The sequence below is a fragment of the Dermochelys coriacea genome, chromosome 2, assembly GCF_009764565.3.
Source record: "Dermochelys coriacea isolate rDerCor1 chromosome 2, rDerCor1.pri.v4, whole genome shotgun sequence".
Taxonomy (NCBI): domain Eukaryota; kingdom Metazoa; phylum Chordata; order Testudines; family Dermochelyidae; genus Dermochelys; species Dermochelys coriacea.
In genome coordinates this window covers 206,112,739-206,132,706 of record NC_050069.1, presented here as the reverse complement: position 1 = coordinate 206,132,706, position 19,968 = coordinate 206,112,739, and the positions used below count along the sequence as shown (strand labels likewise).

Sequence of the window (19,968 nt, the reverse complement as noted above, 5' to 3'; positions counted from 1 at the left end):
CCCTTCCGCTCTAGCCCTGAGCCCCTCCCACACCCCAAAGCGCTCATCCTGAGCCCCACGGCCCTCCCCCCTGCACCCTCTCCCCCCACACCCCTTCCTGCCCCCAAACTCCCTCCCAGAGCCTGCACCCCTCACCCTCTCCTACACCCCCAGCCCAGAGCCTGCACCCAAACTCCCTCCCAGAGTCTGCACCCATCACCCCCTCCTACATTCCCACCCCCAGCCCAGAGCCTGCACCCCTCATCCCCTCCTGCATCCCCACCCTTTGCCCCAGTCTGGAGTCTGCACCCAGCACCCAAACTCCAGCCCAGAACTTGCACCTCAGACTCTCTCACCCACCCAAACTCCCTCCCAGAGCCTGCACCCCAGACCTCCTCCCCCCACCCAAACTCCCTCCCAGAGCCTTAGGCAGGTGGGGGGCAGAGTTTTTTTTTTTTTTGGTGTGGGGGAGGTTCTGGGCACCACCAACATTTTTACAAACCTGTCACCCCTGCAGTCACCTGTTCTTTGCGGATGACCTGGATTCCTTGTTCTTAGGTTATAATACAGTCCAATCACTTAACATTGGGCTGTATTAAAACATATTTTGTTTTGAAGGGCCCAGCTTACTATGCAATGCAGATTGCTCTGTATGACTGCCCTGTCATCTTTATTATTTACCATTCCACTAATCTTTGTGTCATCTGCAAATTTTGTCAGTAGTGATTTTATATTTACTTTCATTGATGAAAATAGATTCATAGATACTAAGGTCAGAAGGGACCATTATGATCATCTAGTCCGACCTCCTGCACAACGCAGGCCACAGAATCTCACCCATCCACTCCTGTGAAAAACCTCTCACCTATGTCTGAGCTATTGAAGTCCTCAAACGTTGAATAGCATTAGTCTTAATACAAATCCCTGTGGAACCCTGCTAGAAACTCCACTTGATGATGATTCCTCATTGACTACTACTTTTTTTGAGCTCAGGCAGTTCTTAGCCCATTTAATGTGTGCTTTATTGATATTGTATACTGTTAATTGTTTGAAACAGAAAGTGGTACAGCCTTACAAAAGTCTAAGCATATATTATTTACACAGGGAGGATCATCTGAAGTTTCCAGTATTGGCTTCTGTTCTAGTATATGGATGTGAACCAATGGTCTGATCTGATGTGCTACATCCTATGTAATATCCGGCAATAAAGAATTTTTGGAATATGAATGTTGGCATGCTTGGTACAGTAGGTAGGAAAGCCTACTCCTTTTAAAGGGATTTAAAATAACAGCATGAATAGTGTCTGTCAATGCAGAAATAACATGGCCTCCACTTATCAGCTTAAGTTTAGGTGGCATAACATAGGACATTAAATTGCAGCAAGGGAAGTTTAGGTTGGACATTAGGAAAAACTTCCTAACTGTCAGAGTGGTTAAGCACTGGAAATAAATTGCCTAGGGAGGTTGTGGAATCTCCATCATTCGAGATTTTTTAAGAGCAGGTTGGACAAACACCTGTCAGGAATGGTCTAGATAATATTCAGTCCTGCCTTGAGTGGAGGGAACTGGACTAGATGACCTCTCGAGGTCCCTTCCGGTTTTATGATATGTAAGGGAAAAATATGGTGAAGCTCAGTGAGGTGAAATATAAAGCATTTCTTTAAATTGAGGCTACTGCACATGTGACTTACTCTATTTCTGTAACAAATTATTTAACATGACATTCTTTTGTGTGAAATAATAGAGCAATAACCTGATGGTTACCAAGGAAATGAGAACTAACCAATTTAATTTCATTCTGTGTTACCTTAGGCATCTCTGGCAATTGGTAAAACAAACGATCTTCACATTCTTCTCTGCTTCCCTTTTGATTTTCAGTGAATGACAGACATTTCCTATTCTATAAATGTAGTTGCCCCATTAGTGTAGAGAAGCACTTTGTAAGAATGATACCCTTCGTGTTGCACCTCTGCTTCCCCTGTGAGTGCCAAGGAAAATGTATTTGTCTTCCTGCTCAAGACACTGCTGTGTATATTTTTAAGATTGAAGGTCTAACCCCAATGAAGAGTTCGTTTCTGTCTTCTGGCTGTACCAGCTTACCCAATTATTTATTTGTTTATTCTGTGTAAATAACATGACAGTGAATCCCTGGCTAATTCTTCTTCCTTAACAGATATCTGTGCAGTACCCAAGAGATGCTTAAAAAGTCTGTCTGCAGCTAATCAACTGGAGCAGGTTTTCTTGCTGGTGTATATTCATATTTCTGCCCTGATTGGGATACTTGTGCTAACGGGTACCAGCACTCACTGGCACTATTAAAATGCCAGCATAGGTGCGGGCAATATTCCAAACAAGAAATCCTTAGGAGAGTTCTCACAGGTGTGCAGCCAAGCAACACTGCTACTCCCATACTGTCTTGACCTTGTAGTGGAAAAAGAGAATCCATATCAAGCTGTTCCACAGCATAATCAATCACCAGACACATCAACTGCTCTGGCCATGAAGATTATATATAAATGTACAATGAGGATATAAAACTACAGGAGGCTGAGGGGGAGTGTTTGAAGTGAAGATTCCTACAGTTCTATCCTATAACAATACATTTTATATTTGCAAAATGAAGTATTCCCTCTTTGTGTAGTGACACACACACACACGCACACACCTACCTCTAAAGGGAATTTAGCAGTTGTTTATATTAGAGGGACACTGTGTCAGAGATCATTGTGACCAATTTAATCTACTACAGATTGTGTACTGAAAAGAAACAATATTCCAATACCCTATCTGCTCACAAGAATGGAGCAGGCAGGCAGAGCGGACAGCTGGCATAATATGTGGACACATGAACCCAGAAACAAAAACACAGCTGTTGGATCTAATTTTAAACCTAACAATCTTGATTGAGTAGCTTTAGATCCTAATTGACTAGCTACAGCTAAATTATTAGTGGGAGTGGGGAGAAGAAAGTTTGAAGATACTGGTGAAAAGCTTTGATACAGGCAAGATATATTTGCTCCAGTTATGGTTCGTCCATTTGTCACAGTAAGTATTGTGAATATTTAAGGAAAAAGTTACTGGAAATAAATTCCAACTGGTGTGTACCATATAACATTGCTTATATCAGTCAGCCTTTCAGTGCCTTGATAACCAGAATTGTCTATTGCTTGTACATTTAAACTTTGTTTTAAGCATGTGGGAAAGCAGAACTGTTATGTAAATTAGGGAACTATCTAGGAATGATTATATTTTTTCAATGCCCTATTGAAGAATATATGGTCACAGTATCAGTCACAAGGTTATTGCTGAGTTTTTACATCAGATGGCAGGAATGTAATAGGCATTACTGTCACCTATGAGTGCCACCTAGTGGACATTTGCAAATCCAGATTATTTTTTAAAGCGTGGAGGATAAAAATAGGCAATAAAATGTAAGTATCAATTACATTTTAAATTAGCTGGGTAAAAATTCTGATCATATAGTGGCTTCTAAAAATTTTCAATCCTGTTTTCCATCTTCACAATTCTCAGATAGTATTTTTTTAAGAGAGTGAGATGTTTGAGCCAGAGTAAGTATAAAAGTTAAAGTGGAGCAATAGGCTGCTAAAGAAAAGGGTCTTGTGTGTTTCTGTTTTGGAGGAATAACTTGCTCTGGACTTGGCTATAAGGACTTGCACTGAGTTGAAGCTTCTCATGTTTGAGGACAATCCAGTGTCACCCACCCATTGGCTTTGGACATTTCCACTTGTCCTTTTTTACCTGTTTGAAGAAAAGCCAAATTGCCAGACATCTGAAATAAGAACAGATTTCTGCTTTTTTTTTTATTCTGGAGAGTCTCATATTTTTAAAGAATATTCAAGAACAAAACCAAGATTTTATATTAGTGTGGTCAGACCAAGACAACTACTTGTCTTTATGCTTATAGGCCTTGAACACACTAGAATATTTGTTTATTTAGCTAAATTGATTTTTAAAGCAATCTATTTAAACTGTTTAAATCTATACAATTCCCTAATACAGAGGCACTTAAACCCCAGTTGAAATGTCTGAATTATGATATCAAGATTAAACACAAGATGCTATACACTAATGTGATCATATCAGTATTCTAGGTTGCAATGCTTATGATTAAATGATCTTTTTTAATGAGGAAGGAGAAATACAGGAAAAAATTGTGCTCTCAAATTGCTTATGAAATCTCTCTTTCATAAAGCATTGTTGGTAAAATCAAAAGACCTATGTGCCCCTCAGTATTAGAATTACAGGATGGGGGAAGGAGGTGGGCAGGCCTGGCACTTCTAGTAACATTGATAGCTCATTTACCAGGAGGTCAGATTGAAATGAAAGTAGGTCCCCATTGTTTTGTTCATATGAAATTAAACAGTGCTAGTAGAGCCCCCTTTAACTTGCAATTTCCTAGTGTGTCTGAAGACAGTTGTGTTAATTCCAATAAAATATAATTTAAGGCACGGTAATAAAGATTTCAAGATAACTGCCAGAGATGCTTGCTTCACTCCGGATTTACTCTATTAAAGTTTATTTATTTTGTACTTCCTTTCTCAGCTTTTGCCTCACTGTCTAATATTGTTATCTTCAACAGGCAAGTACGGAGCTCCCAAAGCTCAGAAAGGAAGATCAAAAAGATCGAAGTGCATTACTAGCAGATATTCAGCAAGGGACTCGCTTAAGGAAAGTTACCCAAATCAGTGACCGAAGTGCACCACAGATTGAAAGTAAGTGTGCAGCTTTGTCAACTCTGAGAAAGAGGCCCAGGCCTACCAATCTCTTGGCCTTAGTCCTGTAGAAGCCAATTGGATGACTTGTATGACTAAGGGTCTGCAAAATTAGTCATGGCCTTACGTTTGTCTTAAGACCAACTTTAGTTTGCACAACTACTGAGGGGAGAGCTTGATTTGCTAAATTTAGAACCCACTTTAAATCATAGGTTCCAGATTTGTTGTTTAGCACTTTATAGCAACATAAGTGCACTACACTAGACATTTCACAGTCAAAATTGAATTTACACCCCTCCCCAGAAGAGCTTACGTTCTAAATGAGAATGTTGAGAAGAGAATTTATTGACTGTGGGAAAAATTAGGAGACCTTTTTTCCTTCCATGGTTTGTTTTATTTATCTGATAAATCCTAGAAGCAGAGCTACTCTGAAACAAGAACATTTATTGGCTGCCTAGCACAGGTTTCGATTTAGCTACAAATATATTATTTTTATTATATTACCCCTGGAAAGCTGATTTTAAATTTAAAAGATAAAAATTAGTTTTAAAATTAGTTCTAGAGGTATCTAGAGACACTTGTGGGTCATTCCATTCGCTCACAAACCACTTCCAGGCTTCTGAGTAACTGTTGGCACGTTGCCAGATGTTTCTAACACTGAAGGAAAGAGTCTTACACATGTGTGACAGCTTTAATCGATGCTGGATACCCAGCTGATCCACAGAGGAAATGATGTGCAGATCAGCTGGACCCAGGGAAAATCGTGCTTTCTTAAGAGATTACAAGTGACTTCTGTCACAGTCAGCTATTGTTCAGAATTGTATGACAGATTAAAATCTGAATTTAATGAAAGTTTAACAGCTCATCACAAAATGATGGCTGAATACGAGACTAAAATGTCCTAGCATTATTGAGGCACCAGAAGGTGCTGTGTAGTAAAGTTGTCTCTCTTGTACCCTGAGTAACTTTCTTGGCTGTATATGTTAAAACAAAATCAGAGGCTGGTGTTAGCCCTTTGAAAAGCCTGAATGTAGACAACAAAACATCTATAAACTCCTCTCCTTGTAACAGAACCCAGAGGACCTAACAGAGATGGAGGTGGACCAGCAACCAGCAAAAGTGGTGCTCAGTCATCATTGGGGGGCTTGTTTGCAGGTGGCTTTCCCATGCTGAAACCAGTTGGCCAAAGAGACATGACAGGTAAGGACACTTTTCTGTAGGAAAGAACAGACAAACGAAACTGGGATATAATGTGAAATAAAAACACTCCATGTAGCTTTTGTGATTTTTTTTTAAACCTTTGATTTATTTTGGCACCAAACTAATACAGCTCTTTCAGCACCTGAATCCTTCGTGTCTGTGCCTCTGCCCTTAAATGCTAAATAGTAAACCCTCAAGGCCAATGATAAGAAAAATTGACTAATATAGAGATACTCTTCTATCTAGAAGATATGCTTCTAATCCGGTTCCTCAAATCTACTGCACTACAGATGTGCATATTGCTTTAGAGGCACATAATAAAAATCCCTGCCCTCTGGAGCTTACAAAGTTAGACCTTGATCCAACAAATTACTTAAAGCCAGACTTTTTAGGTGTCTAGAGGGATTTTCAAAAGTGCCTATACACCTAGCTCCCATTGATGTCTATAGGCACTTCTGATGATCTCACTAAGTGCCCTTAGTCAATGGGACTTGGGCATCTAAGTCATTTTTTATGAACATTTCAGCCGTAAGCAACTACCTAATTTTAAGCATGTGGGCTTTCACATTGACTTGAATGGGGCTACTTGCATACTTACTTAGGCACATGTTTAAGTGTCGTGCTGGACTGGGCCCCAAGGAACTAAATCTCCATACCCCTTGATCACGTGAGTAATCCCATTGATTTAAACAGAACTACTTGGGTGTGTAACACCTGTGAATGTATGTTTGTAAGGAAGCCCCAAGACAGACATGACACAGTAACAGCTTAAAAAAAAAAGTGCGTGTGTGTGTGTGGGGGGGGAGTGGTGAGAAAGCTGAAGGTGGTAACACTAAAGGAGTGAGAGTTATGCTTTAGTTGTGCTCGTTAATGTTTTGTAATCTATATCAAGTATTCATTATTTTGTTATAATATTGGAAATTTGTGGGAGTTAATGAACACTAAGGCCCTGTCTTTACAGGAGGAATTTTCCAACAATTTCCCACTGTTTTTGAGATCCATGTAGCTCCAGGGATACTAGTAGTGTAGACAGAGCCTGTTACTGCCACTGCTGTATGTACCTCCTCAGAGCAGTTGCTTTTAAGGCACAGTGGACCCCAAGCTTGTTAACACTAATGCAGCTGAACTGCTGTTGGTAAAGATGAGAAATTTTGAAAAATGGCCGTAGTGTCGATGGTGCCTAAGAGATCAGTATTAGAAGTGAGCTGAGAAATGGGTCTAGAAGGTTGCTTGGTTTCAACACCCGTGTTCACTGTTAGTCATCCCAATCTTGGCATAACTGCAAGGGTAGATAACATACACTGTATCTTAGAGTACATTGAATTATTCACCTGATGCTTTTAAAACAAGAACTTAGAAATTGAAACTAGAACCTGTAGAACTTCCTCAGTCACTTTTCTCGTGGCTTTTATAGAGACCTGTTTCTTCAGTATCTGGTTACCCAGGTGTGACAGGCTATCACCATAGGTTATAGAAAGGTCATCTTCACAAATAATGGGCTTCATGTCTCCATTCTTTCTCTAATGTGATATGGAATTGAATTGTCACTGTGTTATTGGTTAAGCCACTACTAAATTGATTCCTCCCCCTCCCCCAATACAAACCACGAAATTGTCTCAATTTCCTGTGGCAGTCAGGAGACAAACATTTCTGAACCAGGAATGAAAACGAACAAGTATTTTATGAGATTTCCTAGCTGGACCTAGAGACAGGAGTTAAAAATTAAAATTAAAACCTGAGCATGAAAACATGAATTTTATTCCATTTCCTGATAGTTTTGCAATATGCTGGACCAAGATCAGTAACACATTCTGGATGCATTGTGTTAGTAATATGAAGCTCTGGGGAAAATATTAGTTGAATTCTTTGAAAATGTGTCAACTAACTAATCACTCAATTAAGTGAAAATGTCTTGGGACAGTTAATTAGAACTGAAACTTATCGTTCTCGCTTAGGAGCTGTGTGCGCAAGTTTAGGGGAGCTATGGATTCAAATATATTGCCTTTATCAATGTAAAATAAATGCTTGCTCGATAGATGGACCTTTTGAAATAGTAAATGGGCTTGTCACAGAACTGCTTCCTAATCACTGAAGGCAGCTCTGGGTGCCAAAATGGTGGAGTTGCTCTTTCGGAACTAATGTAGGCTCAGACACTCAGCATCCTGTGTGCCTGCTGTGTCCACATAGCCACAAAGTTATGGAGCCAACCATTTTGTTATGGCCCACCCTGAAAATCCATGGGATGGAGGGATCCCCACAGAGCATATCTGCACAGTGTGCAGAAAGTGAAGTGTGCACATTTGCCGCATTGGAACCACATGAGTTCTGTGGCCTATTGTGTCTTCCCCATCCACTGATGGGGGAAGGATTTTCCCAGTATGACTGAAGTTTGGGACAGAGCTGGATCAGCAAGCAAGTAAGGTATTGTATTAGAGTTGGTGTTTTTGAGAATTTGGTTTATAACATTAGCTCTGCAGCCAGATTTGCAAACTGATGAATCTGAGGCCTCCCTGTCAGAGTTAAGAAATCATGATGTGCATCACCTGCCTTCAGAGGCGGAGAGAGCAGAATTGGAATAACACCTGCATTTTTTTATTGGCAATTGTAAAAGGCAGACTAGGTGGAATATTCTGAAAGTGCTACTTTGAGTGGACCAGGTCAGTCCCCAGTGCTTAGACCAGACAGGAGCAGGCATGAGCAACCTTAAGAACAGCATGTGGGTTAGTACCCAATACAGCATGCAGTTTTAAAGGCATTTGTCTGTCTTGTGCAGAGTGGAAAGCCTGTGTCATGAGCTGTCACTTATGATCTCCAGAATTTTCCCTAGAGTAGTTTTTCCCCTCAGGTTTGTCAGGCTCTCACATGAGGGAGTACTAAAATGGCTGATAAACTGGAGAATGTTAAGAGGAAAATGAACAAGTGTCTCTTGTAGCAAATCCCTGCAACCCAGCCTGGCTAGTGGGGGTGTGTGTGTGTCTGTCTCTCTCCTTTTCATTCCAAGCCTCTCAACCATTGTCTGCAGCAATCATGGACTCCATGCTATTTCTTACTAGCCAGACCCCACGGATCTCAAGGCATAGAGGTAGTGAGAGTTAAGGTGAGGTCTCCCTCTCAGTGGCTCTGGGATTCATGAAAGGGGACTATCACAGCCCAATCTGCAGCGGGCCACAGCATTGACAGATGTGACTAGTTTGGAGGAACAGATTGGTTTGAGAGAAATGGCCTTGCTTCTAGATGGCTGAAATTCCATCTAAATGGCCTAGAGCCAAGCACCATGAGAAGGGCCCTGCTTTTCATTCCTTTTTTAGTCTGGTCAGGTAACACTATAGTAGTACTCCAGCCACAGAGACAAAGGGGAACCAAAAGCCTTCTCTCCACCCAGCACTAACAGACTGGATGTCTTTGTCCCACAGGGTTTCCATGGCATGGGAAAGTGTTACCTGATTTATTGAGTGGTTATTGATTATATTGCCTGTTAAGAGTTTCCAGCACGTCACTGGTTAAACTTTTGAGGTTCAAAAGGTTCTAGTCCCAGAAACAGGTGGAACAGAGTTCAGAGTGTTAAGTTTAATGTTTGGTGGGAACTAGGATGTGCCCAACGGTGACACAAACACTGAGGGCAGAGCAAAGCTTTAAATACTTTTATTTGCACAATTAGTAAAAATAAATAAATAAATGTTCCAAACCAAATGAGAGAGTAGCTACAGTGTAAAATCAGGCTGATGTCCTTTGCACGTACTGTCATACTTCTCATGGAGACCTAGTTGTGATTCACAAGGGTCCTACCGTACCTCTGGCATACCAATCAAGTTCAATGGTCAAGATCTCGAGGCATACATGGTGGTTTGGCCTATTATAGGGTCTGTTGGCTGTCATGAATAATCATATTAATGCCTGGTCTCCTTTATCCCTAACTAGCTTTCTCACTCTAATAATGTTGGTGTGTCTTTATTCTATGGGTTAGCATATTAATGATCCCAACTTATCATTTACATTAATTTGTTGCCAAGGCAAGTTCATGGTTATGTATTCCCAGATGTTCCAGTCCTAAAATATCCAAAGCTGTTATCAGTTTGATTTCCTGTAGTTACCTAGTATTTTATACAAGCTTGTAGCAAAAATCCCCTAAGTAACCCACTCCTGGTTAGGGCTGCTGTTAGGCAACTCACTTATGCTAAGTTTCAGAGGCCTCAAAGCCTTATGCTAGCTACTTAAGTTAATGTCTTACAGGGTATAGGCCTGCAAGTTTCTTGCATTACTGCTAAATAAAATGCCTTTAACTCTATGGGCTACAGAAAGGTAAGTCTTCAAACAGATTGCTTATACAGAAGCTTGCTCCTCTGCAGAGAATGGGCACACTTCCTGTTACATGGGAAAACTGAGGGAAAGAAATGAAGTGACTTGCTCACTGTCACCCAGCAGGCCAGTGGCAGAGGTCTCCTCAGTTCCAGTCCAATCCCCTGGAACACACTGCCTTCTCAACCCTCTCAAGTTAGAGATTGTCCATTGCAGAAATACTATTTACGGCACTTGCGTGGTGGGGAAGTGTGTCAAATCCCTTGCAGTATTTTAGTAAAAGTTTTATTGGGCAAATAGGACCAGCTCCTTTTCTGCGCTGTTTTTATCTGACTATTTGAAACCATGCTTATGTGTTGGTCTTTCATGATCTACCTTGAGGCTTGTGGTTTTGTTTTCCAGCTGGCAAGGCTGGGCAGCTGCCTGGAGTACGAGTGCCTCCTCCAAAGTCTCCATCCCCATTGAATGGCAATGCCAAAGCAAGCAGTAATGTTTCAAGTCCGCTTGATTGTCCAAGAGCAGCACACCCATCGGAGCTACCCAGTGGGCCACGAGCAGGACCAGCTCGGCCCAGCATGCCTGCCCCTCCCCCACCTCCACCAGTTTCCAGCAAACCTTCCCTTGTTTTCCCACCTCCTCCCTCTCTTCTGGAAAAATCTGCAAAAGTGTCACCCCCGAATTTGGTGGTTCCTCCTCCTCCACCACCACCTCCTCCGAGTGACAAGCCCGCCAAGGTTCAAGCAACAGCTTCATACCTGCCGCCTCCTCCCCTGCCCCTGGCACCGCCTTGTGGATTGCCAGTCAGAACAACTGACTTCTATTGCACTTCTCCCCCACAGCCTGATTTGAGGGATTATCCGCCTCCAACTCCTCCCCCACCTCCACCACCACCTCCTACTTCTTCTTCATCAAGGGGATCCTTGCCGCTGCCACCCTCCCCTACCTTTAACAGTGCTGTGAACAGCCATGACATTCCACCCGCACTGCCCCCCAAATCTCCACATTTGCTGTTCCAAAAACCTGGTATTCAGTCCATGCCTCTCCCTCCTGCCCCACCCTTCCCTCAGCCAGCTGCAGCAGTGCAGAAGAAGAGACAAGGCAGAGGTGCAGGTAAGTTTTGAAAATGAGTTTTCAAACTACACAAGGCTACAGAAAAGTACAACCCTAGTCTGGGAGCTACATTGGCAGAAGACAGGATGTCTGGAGCAGGATCTAGGCCCCATGTGTAGAGAGGATCTCTAAACTTGGAAGCATAGATCACTGGGAACTCAGTGAGAGCAGTTGCTCCTGCTGTGGGTCTGTCTCCCACACTGCTGAGAAAACTAATTAGTGCTTGGCTCTCTCTTCCTGAGAGCTGAGCAGTGTAGCAGGTTGGAACCAACTTTGGGACAATAAGTAGATTTCCTGGGGAATCCCTTGGGAGAGATTAATTCAAATTCCCTAACTCCAGTTATGCAAAAACCCAGCTTTTTGAAGCTAAGCCCTTATGGAGAGGGTCATTGTCTGCTGACTACCCGTTACAGAAGGGCCAGATCAAAGGGCCTGAGCTGTATTTAAAAACCAAAAAAAACCAAATCTATTCAGACTGGGTTCTGGTTATAAGATAGATGAACTTCTAACCATGGGGAAAACCTAGTTGTAAGTTTCAAAAGATTAAAACCTACCAGAGCCCTAGTTTGGAGTTGGAGATGATCTCTGGTAGGCTTTTTAAAATGCATGTAAGTTTTTATTGTTTTAATGTTTTCTCTGTAATGCTTTTACTTCAACAATAAATGTGATTGCTTATAACTGTGGAAAATACACTGATCATGGCCCTATGAGAGAAAGCAAAGCACAGGCACTGGCCTTTTTTAAGCAGTCTGGCTTGCTGAAGATATCCCAGCAAACAGGAGCAGTTACCCTGAAACTGTGACATACAGGGGGGCAGTGTGTGTGATTATGACTGCGTGACTTTCCGTAAGTGCCAACAGCAGTGAAAAGTGTAGAAGGGCAAAGCACAGAGAAAAGTCGCATAGTCTTTATGGGAAAGGAACAGTGAAAAGAAAGACAGGAAAATGAGTTATGAACAACTCAAGAGAAGGCAGCTAGTTGCGCTCGGTAGAGAAAGGCAGCTCAACACTGAAGAATGGACGAAGGCAAAGCTAACCAAGTTGCTGTATTCCGATGAGGAAGAAGACTCGTAGTTCAGGTTCACAAAGAAAATCCAGCCCAGGAGAAATCTTAGAGCCAACTCCTTGGAGAGAAGCAGAGAAGAGGTTGATAGAAACATCCTCCATGCTCCATCCAGACCAAATGCATCATTGCAATAGGGATTGGGGACAGATATACAGGCAGACTTAGAGAGGATACAGGTGGAGAGGGGCAGGCTGCAGCTGGATTTCCAGCTGCTTGTAGACCAGAAGTGCCAGTTGGAAAAAACTGAGAAATATGCAGCTCCCCATAATAAAAACCAGCTAAAGGGTATGGGCTGAACCTTACATATTGATAACAACGTGTAAAAGATCACAATTAATTGACTATATTTTTTTTAAAGCTAAGGGAAACCCCTTTTAAATATAATGGGTCAGGTATTCAGAGATAGTGATGAGTATAGAATAGATCCAAGCATTACTGCTGTAGCGATTCTAATGTGACAGCTATAAAGTAACCTCCTACCATGGTGCCATTTGGCTTTGAACTAAACATTGTGTCAGGTCTAAAATCCTATCAGTTCATTTTTCAAAGGAATGTCTTAAGAACTCATTCATTCATTCCTGTATCTTTGTGCTTTCTGCTTCTTTTTAAGTAAGCCATACTGGAAAGTTAATTCCACCTCCGCTACCTCCAGCCAGATCTCCATCAACTGAGCTTACAAGCAAGTGTCCGTATACCCAAGTTGCATCCTGGCCAGTTGCCCGTGAGCCCTTTCCACAGCACAGAAATGGAAACATGCACATCATTGGTAATATTTTCTAAATTAAACCTCTTCGCTGTACTTGAAAGATTTCTACACAAATGCCTGATAAATCTATATCCTATCAAAAACCTCTCACAAATCTTACAGTAACTGAAAGTCCAGGGTGCATGAAGTCCACTGTGAAAAAGCAGTATAACTAGAGATATTGAGAGATGCTCTGTAGTGTTCCTCTGTAGAAGAGCCTTATACAACAATAAATTTATAACTTATTAGGTTTTTGGACTATCTGATAGATCAGAAAAGTAGACACCTGCTATAAAATTCTACAGGACAGTGCAAAATGCTATACAAAAGTAATAACTTTCTATTAAATTATATTGAGTTTTAGAGTAATATCTACAGAAGCCTAGTGGCTTCATCCCCAATAAATTCTATAGGACAGAGGTTCCCAAGGACACTTTTTTGTGGGTTGGTGAGTTGGCTGTTTGTTCTTATCTTTGTTTCTAGCTGTTTCATTACTCTAAAGCCAGGTCAGAATATATCAAATACTGTCCTAACCAGGTTTCAGAGTAGCAGCCGTGTTAGTCTGTATTCGCAAAAAGGAAAGGAGTACTTGTGGCACCTTAGAGACTAACAAATTTATTAGAGCATAAGCTGTCGTGAGCTACAGCTCACTTCATCCGATGCATCCGATGAAGTGAGCTGTAGCTCACGAAAGCTTATGCTCTAATAAATTTGTTAGTCTCTAAGGTGCCACAAGTACTCCTTTCCTTTTTGTCCTAACCAGAGTTGTCCCTAGGGTATGGCGAATCGGGGCGATCACTCCAGGCCCTGCGCTTTGGGGGCTCTGCAGGCCGGCGCAATTGGCCAGTATGGTCGGTCCCAGAAGTGACCAGTCAGTCCCGGAAGTGACTGATTCGTCACTTCTGCCCCAGGCTCCGCACCCCCTTCGGGATGGCCCTGGTTCTAACGTCAAAAAATTGCTGTGATTGCCACAGGCATGTTATATGATTAGTATTGGGATGGTGCAGTTGTGAACGAAAAAGGGGTGATTAACCAGATAATCCTACTTAAGATGGAGTTTTTCCACAGCATGAACCACTGTAAACGTCACTGGGATATCAGTCAGGCACTTCAACTGTAATAGTTAACTGCCTCAATTTTCTTTCAGTGGTAACCCAGCTTTGTTAATGGTGGCCAGAGTTTATTTTCCAGGTAATACTTTTTTTTTTAATTCTCCAGATGAGTTTGAGTCTAAGTTTACTTTCCATTCTGTGGAAGAATTCCCCCCTCCTGATGAATTCAAGCCATTTCAGAAAATTTATCCCAGCAAGGCATCTAGAGGTAAGTGTTGAAAAATCTTGTACAAGCATGACAGGATTAAAGCTGTTTTTCCAACGTAGTTAAAAATGTCAATGTGAATATAAATAAAGTAACACTGGGCAACAATTTAGTGTTAAATTATGATTGAGTTGCTAGGATGTCATGTTATACTTTCAGTGTTACTGTTATAATGAATCCCAAAGATATGATTCATTATTGTCTTTAGTTATAAAATGTTTCTAGAAAAAGACTGTCAAGGCTCCTTCCCCACTCTGAACTCTAGGGTACAGATGTGGGGACCTGCATGAAAACCACCTAAGCTTACTTTTACCAGCTTAGGTTAAAACTTCCGCAAGATACAAACTATTTTACCCTTTGCTCTTGGACTTTCACTGCCACCAAACGTTTAACTGGTTACTGGGAAAGAGTTGTTTAGAAACGTTTTCCCCCCCAAAATCCTCACCAAAGCCTTGCACCCCCCTGCCTGGGAAAGGCTTGATAAAAATCCTCACCAATTTGCATAGGTGACCACAGACCCAAACCCTTGGATCTTAAGAACAATGAAAAAAGCATTCAGTTTCTTACCAGAAGAATTTTAATAGAAGAAACAGTAAAAAGAATCACCTCTGTAAAATCAGGATGGTAAATACCTTACAGGGTAATTAGATTCAAAACATGGAGAATCCCTCTAGGCAAAACCTTAAGTTACAAAAACATCCATTCTATTCAGCACAGCTTATTTTCTCAGCCATTTAAAGAAATCATAATCTAACGCATATCTAGCTAGATTACTTACTAAGTTTTAAGACTCCATTCCTGTTCTGTCCCCGGCAAAAGCATCACACAGCCAGACAGACCCTTTACAGGTGAAAGGGTTTTTCCTCTGGCCAGGAGGGATTTTAAAGGCGTTTACCCTTCCCTTTATTTTTATGGCAAAGACCAAACAGTAACATGGGCTTACATGCCACCAGTATTCATTACATTATTTAAGTAGGAAGCTCTTAAGTTAAAAAATGTTATGTAAACAGACTTAGCATGGTCTTGACTTAGCCTTAATGTGTTCATAAACAGATGATTTCAGAAATGAACTGTGGCTTACTGAACCTGTAATTGCTATATACGAATATAAAAGACAGTTCCAAGATTTCAAACCTGAGTGCTTAAAGTTGCATCCTAACTCTATATTTTGGCACCTAGATAAGAATGACAGATTCTCGAAGCACCAATACGCTGGGAGATACGGTGCTCAGCCTTTGAAAAATCATATCACTGTGTTTTGGGAGCACAACTTCACCCACCCAGCTTTGAAAATAGGCATTTAAAAATAGATAAATAAAATCACAAAAGTTCCTATCCTAACCGTCCAAGCTACTATTTGTATAGATCCCATGTGTTCTGTATTACGTTAGACAACTCCCTACCCCTGAAATCTTCATGCTGGCACTACTTTTCTTAGACTGTTCCCAGTTTCTATGCAGGGGCATTGTATGATGTACTGTAAGCATATATAGAAACAATGGACATCCTGTAATAGATGGTATCCTATGTATCTTACAGATACCCCTAAAAATCCACCACTAAGAACACATATGAGATGAGAAGATCCCTCTAACAGATCTCTGGTGCAGAACTACACAGGAGGGTGAAGATAACAAGATAATGTATAAAACAGAGGAGGTTTTGTTAAATGAGTAGAGATTATATTTTAACAATCCAATGATGCAGCATCACTGATTGATATTTTTAACTGGAAAAAAGAAATACTTTAATTATGCATTCTCTGAACTAGCCTAGTCATCGTATGGCAATAGAGGAGAGTGCTGGCACAGGCTTTTAAATTATTGTTGGATACTATACTTCAGGAATTTTTAAAACCAAGCACCATGAGATTTAAATTCTTTAGTAGTGCTCACTATGTAATTCTCATTCAAATCATCATCAAGATATCATCTCAAACAGTATTCCATGCATTAAATACTCATTTTTCCTCCTCACCTTTTAAATATTTTTAGTATTCCCCCAGAGAGCTCTAATTATATTTAGAGGAATTTTCAATTAGCTATCTGAAAAATAAGATACTCTATATATTGTATGGTTTTTGGCATGACTTTATAATCTCATTGTAAGTTACTTTACTTCCTGTTTCCTACCTACTGCCCCTTTTCCCCCCCCGCAACCTGCTACAAAATGGCTTCTTCCTCAATATTACCACAGAGGGGTCCATAATTACAGGGATCTATTGGTCAAACATATATATAGGCAAGAAAAAGGGGCTGCAGACACCACTGCACACAGTATGCTACTCTATCTCAGGTTTGCTAGTGGGTGTACCTGTCAGAAGGGAATGAGCTGGAACATGAGTACCTGGGCTAGACTGCCTAACAGCATTGCCATGCGTTAGCAACAAGACAAAGCTTTTCCAAAGTGCTTCTCCTAGGTCAGGAAACAAAACTGGGATGAATGCATTTGCCAGCATGTGTGTACACAAGGGCACAGCTGGACCATCATGTCTCTAACATGTGGCCCTTTTGTACAGTATAGATTTTCTCTTTAAATATTGCTTATTGCTGCTGCTAGCCAGGAGCCCACCTGTCACTTGTCTGACAGGCTTTCTAGACATTGTCATTCCCTCACCCCCCATAATCCCCAACGTGCCCCTCTCCAGTTAGCTAAAGAAGTATTTAATAGCTAAATACTAGAAAGATGACAACTGGTATTGCTCATTCTCACCAATCTCCTTTGAACAGCTCTGCGAGCAATTGCCAGAACTCCTCCTTCATTTATATGCTCCATGCAGCTCTTTTCACTCAATGTGAGCTGTGAAGGGCTGCAGTCTGGAACTGCAGATTGATTCCCAAGATACCTCAGTTTGCCACAGGTGCCAAAAATTCTCCTCTCCTTTCTGCCAGTTGCCGGGGTAGCTGACAGGATGGTGAGCTCATGCAGGTTACCTTAATTACCACACTGGAAATCAGACTTTTCCTTGCAGGTGCATCTATATGTTGGCTTGTCTCTGATTGGCTTAAAGTTATACAATAAAAATGGCCGGGTTAAGAGTGCTTCAATCAGTCTCTTAATTCACGTGTTGTTTCCCTTGGAAACTCAATTTTAGGACCCTGGTCCTGAGTTCTCACAAAGTAGCCTTAATCTCTTGTTTTTCAAAGCCCAGGAGTATGGGGGGGAGTGTTCCTGAAATCATTCCAGAGGTTCTGCACTCTGGCAGGCAACTTCTCATTAATCCTCTTTTCAGGGGAGCAGTGGCTGCTTAGCTTAAAACAGAACTGATTCTGCAAGCAGTAGCCAGGAGGGGGAGCAGCAGGCTGCAGATCAGAGAAGGGAGGTAGGCTAGAAAGGGATCAAGATTCTGGCTTCCATTTCAGTACAACCTTGTGGGGAGGAGACAACCTGGACCCCTCCCTAGGTTAGCAGAGGTGGTAGTGATCTCCAAGGGAGGAAACCCAAATATGGAGCCAGAGCAGGGTAGATTTTAGGAGGATGGCTAGATTTGATGGTGTGGGCTGGGGAAAGCTGATGGAGTTATGACTATTCAAATATGCATATGAAATTTAAGCCTTATTTGCATAAACTCTGCAGCATCCCAAATTGCAAATCTAGCAGGTATGTTAAATCCAGTTTAGGGGTGTAGTTCTGCCCCTTTGCTGTCTATCTCTGGATAGTGCCTTTTTCTGCAAAGTTAGCTAGTAGCCTTGTCACCACCACCTAAATACTAAGGAAGGCAGAAGTGGTCATGCCCTTGTAACTAGCTGGACTTTAAGAATATCAGGTAAAGAAGATCCCAGCAACTCTGCTGTTAACAATTGGGGGTGGGGAAGTTGTTCACATGGTGCCTGACTGGTCAACAAAAAGAAGGTAACTGTGTGTGGAGTCATTCATGGATGGATAAGTGGGCTGCAGGTACCTACTTATACTTAATATACTACCCCTCTCCCCCCCGAAGGGCTTGGGACCAGATTCATCAGTGAACTCTAGCAATTTGACAGCTACTTTACATTGCTGGAGCCCCGGACCACAGCAGTGAATCTGGCCCTAAGTTCAGAGTGAGGTTCTGGAGCCACTGAATTACCACCTGGCAGAACAGCTTTTTCACTGTAGAATGCAGCAGCACCACAGGGCTTCTGAAACATAACCCCCTCCGGGCTTTTTTTCTTGCCTGTACTGATCTCTTAATAAATAGTTTGCCTGTGTGTGTGACATATTGAAAAATAAATGCTGTCACCAGTATTGTAATTACAATAGTTAACTGTGCTTGAGCATATAAAATAGTCAAATTTAGGTAGGCGTCAACATGGGCATTGCATCTTTTCTTACAGAAAGTCTAATATAAGACTATTCAGGAATAGTATTCTGCTACAGTATTATTGGCATTGTGCATTAAAAGCAAATGTGGAGTATGATTTCTTGCCTATTCTCATCTGTACTGAACCCTGTAATACTGTGCAACAAATATTTTATAAGGATTTCTAAAAAAAGTGTCTTTGTAGATTAGTTCTCCTTTGTACTTTAACTTGTGTGCATTAAATGGAGATGGACCCACTTTGGGAGAAGGGGTTTTGGGCAGCAGGCTCCAGCGATGGGACTTCAGGAGCCTAGACATGCAGCCCTGGGCTCCAACCATAGGGTGGCAGGTACTGACTCAGTAAGATCCGGCCATGCAGCCCTGGCAGGGCTTCAGCCTTCGGTCCCTGGTTCTGGCAGGTACTGATCCCCGACTCTGTCTTGGTTTCTGGCCATGCAGTGGCAGATGCTGGCCCCAGGCACCAAGCCACAGCAGGCTCTAACCATGGGGCTTCAGGCTCTGGCTGCAGGGCTTCTGCCTCTGGACCCCAGTTCTGGCAGTGCAGTAGCGGGTGCTGGTTCTGGTCCTGGCCTCCGGCTGGCCAGTGGTAGGTGCTGGCCCCCGGCCATACGGCAGCAAGCTCTGACTGTGGGGCTTCAGGTGCCAACCCTTGGCTCCAGCCGTGCGGTGACAGGTGCTGACCCCCAGCTCCGGCCGCATGGCCCTGATGCCGATCCCCTGCCCCAGCTGCATGTGCCAACAGACAGCTCTGGTCCTGGCCTCTGGCCATGTGGCAGCCGGTGCTGACCCCGGGCCGCTCAGCAGCAAATGCTGGCTCCAGCTACACAGTGGGGGGCGTGGACTCCTGGCTCCAGCCACGGGTTCTGGCCATGTGGTGGTAGGCAGAGGCCCTGGACTCTGACCATAGCACCAGCTGTGAAGCAGCAGGCTCTAATCTCTGGCTCCAGCCACACAGCTCCTGTCCCCGGCTCTGCCCTGGTCACATGGCAGCAGACACCAACCCCTGGCTCTGACCATGCAGCAACAAAGCTCATCAACCACCCCCATTGCCCCTGGACCCTGCTGCCTCCCCTAACCTGCATCCATCCCACCATCATCTCTGGCCCCCACTGCTGGGTCCTGGGGCTTGCCGAGGAAAAGTGATATTAACAAACACATGCAAGTATCACTTTTCACAGCCTCCCAGGTAGCTACTAGATGTGCTGTGAAAAGCGATATTAACAA

At 42.5% G+C, this 19,968-nt stretch overlaps 2 protein-coding genes across 5 annotated transcripts in view; one reads left to right on the top strand and one right to left on the bottom strand.

Moving 5' to 3' along the window:
* WIPF3 (WAS/WASL interacting protein family member 3) overlaps positions 1–19,968 on the top strand; it is a 74,087-nt gene that overhangs the window by 40,685 nt on the left and 13,434 nt on the right. For 2 of the 4 annotated variants that reach the window (XM_043509113.1, XM_043509114.1), the window contains exons 3-8: positions 4,579–4,711; positions 5,783–5,911; positions 10,610–11,317; positions 12,993–13,148; positions 14,346–14,447; positions 15,984–18,932. In XM_043509113.1, the coding sequence (XP_043365048.1) occupies positions 4,579–4,711; positions 5,783–5,911; positions 10,610–11,317; positions 12,993–13,148; positions 14,346–14,447; positions 15,984–16,024 (1,269 nt within the window). In that variant the 3' untranslated portion in view covers positions 16,025–18,932. The other 2 variants (XR_006279340.1, XR_006279341.1) reach the window with 2 other exon arrangements.
* The window catches only part of SCRN1 (secernin 1), an 87,932-nt gene continuing 68,921 nt past the window's right edge, over positions 958–19,968 (bottom strand). Inside the window, exon 9 of the mRNA XM_043509115.1 lies at positions 958–3,737. The gene's annotated coding sequence lies outside the window, so the exon portion shown is untranslated. The remainder of the gene's footprint in view (positions 3,738–19,968) is intronic.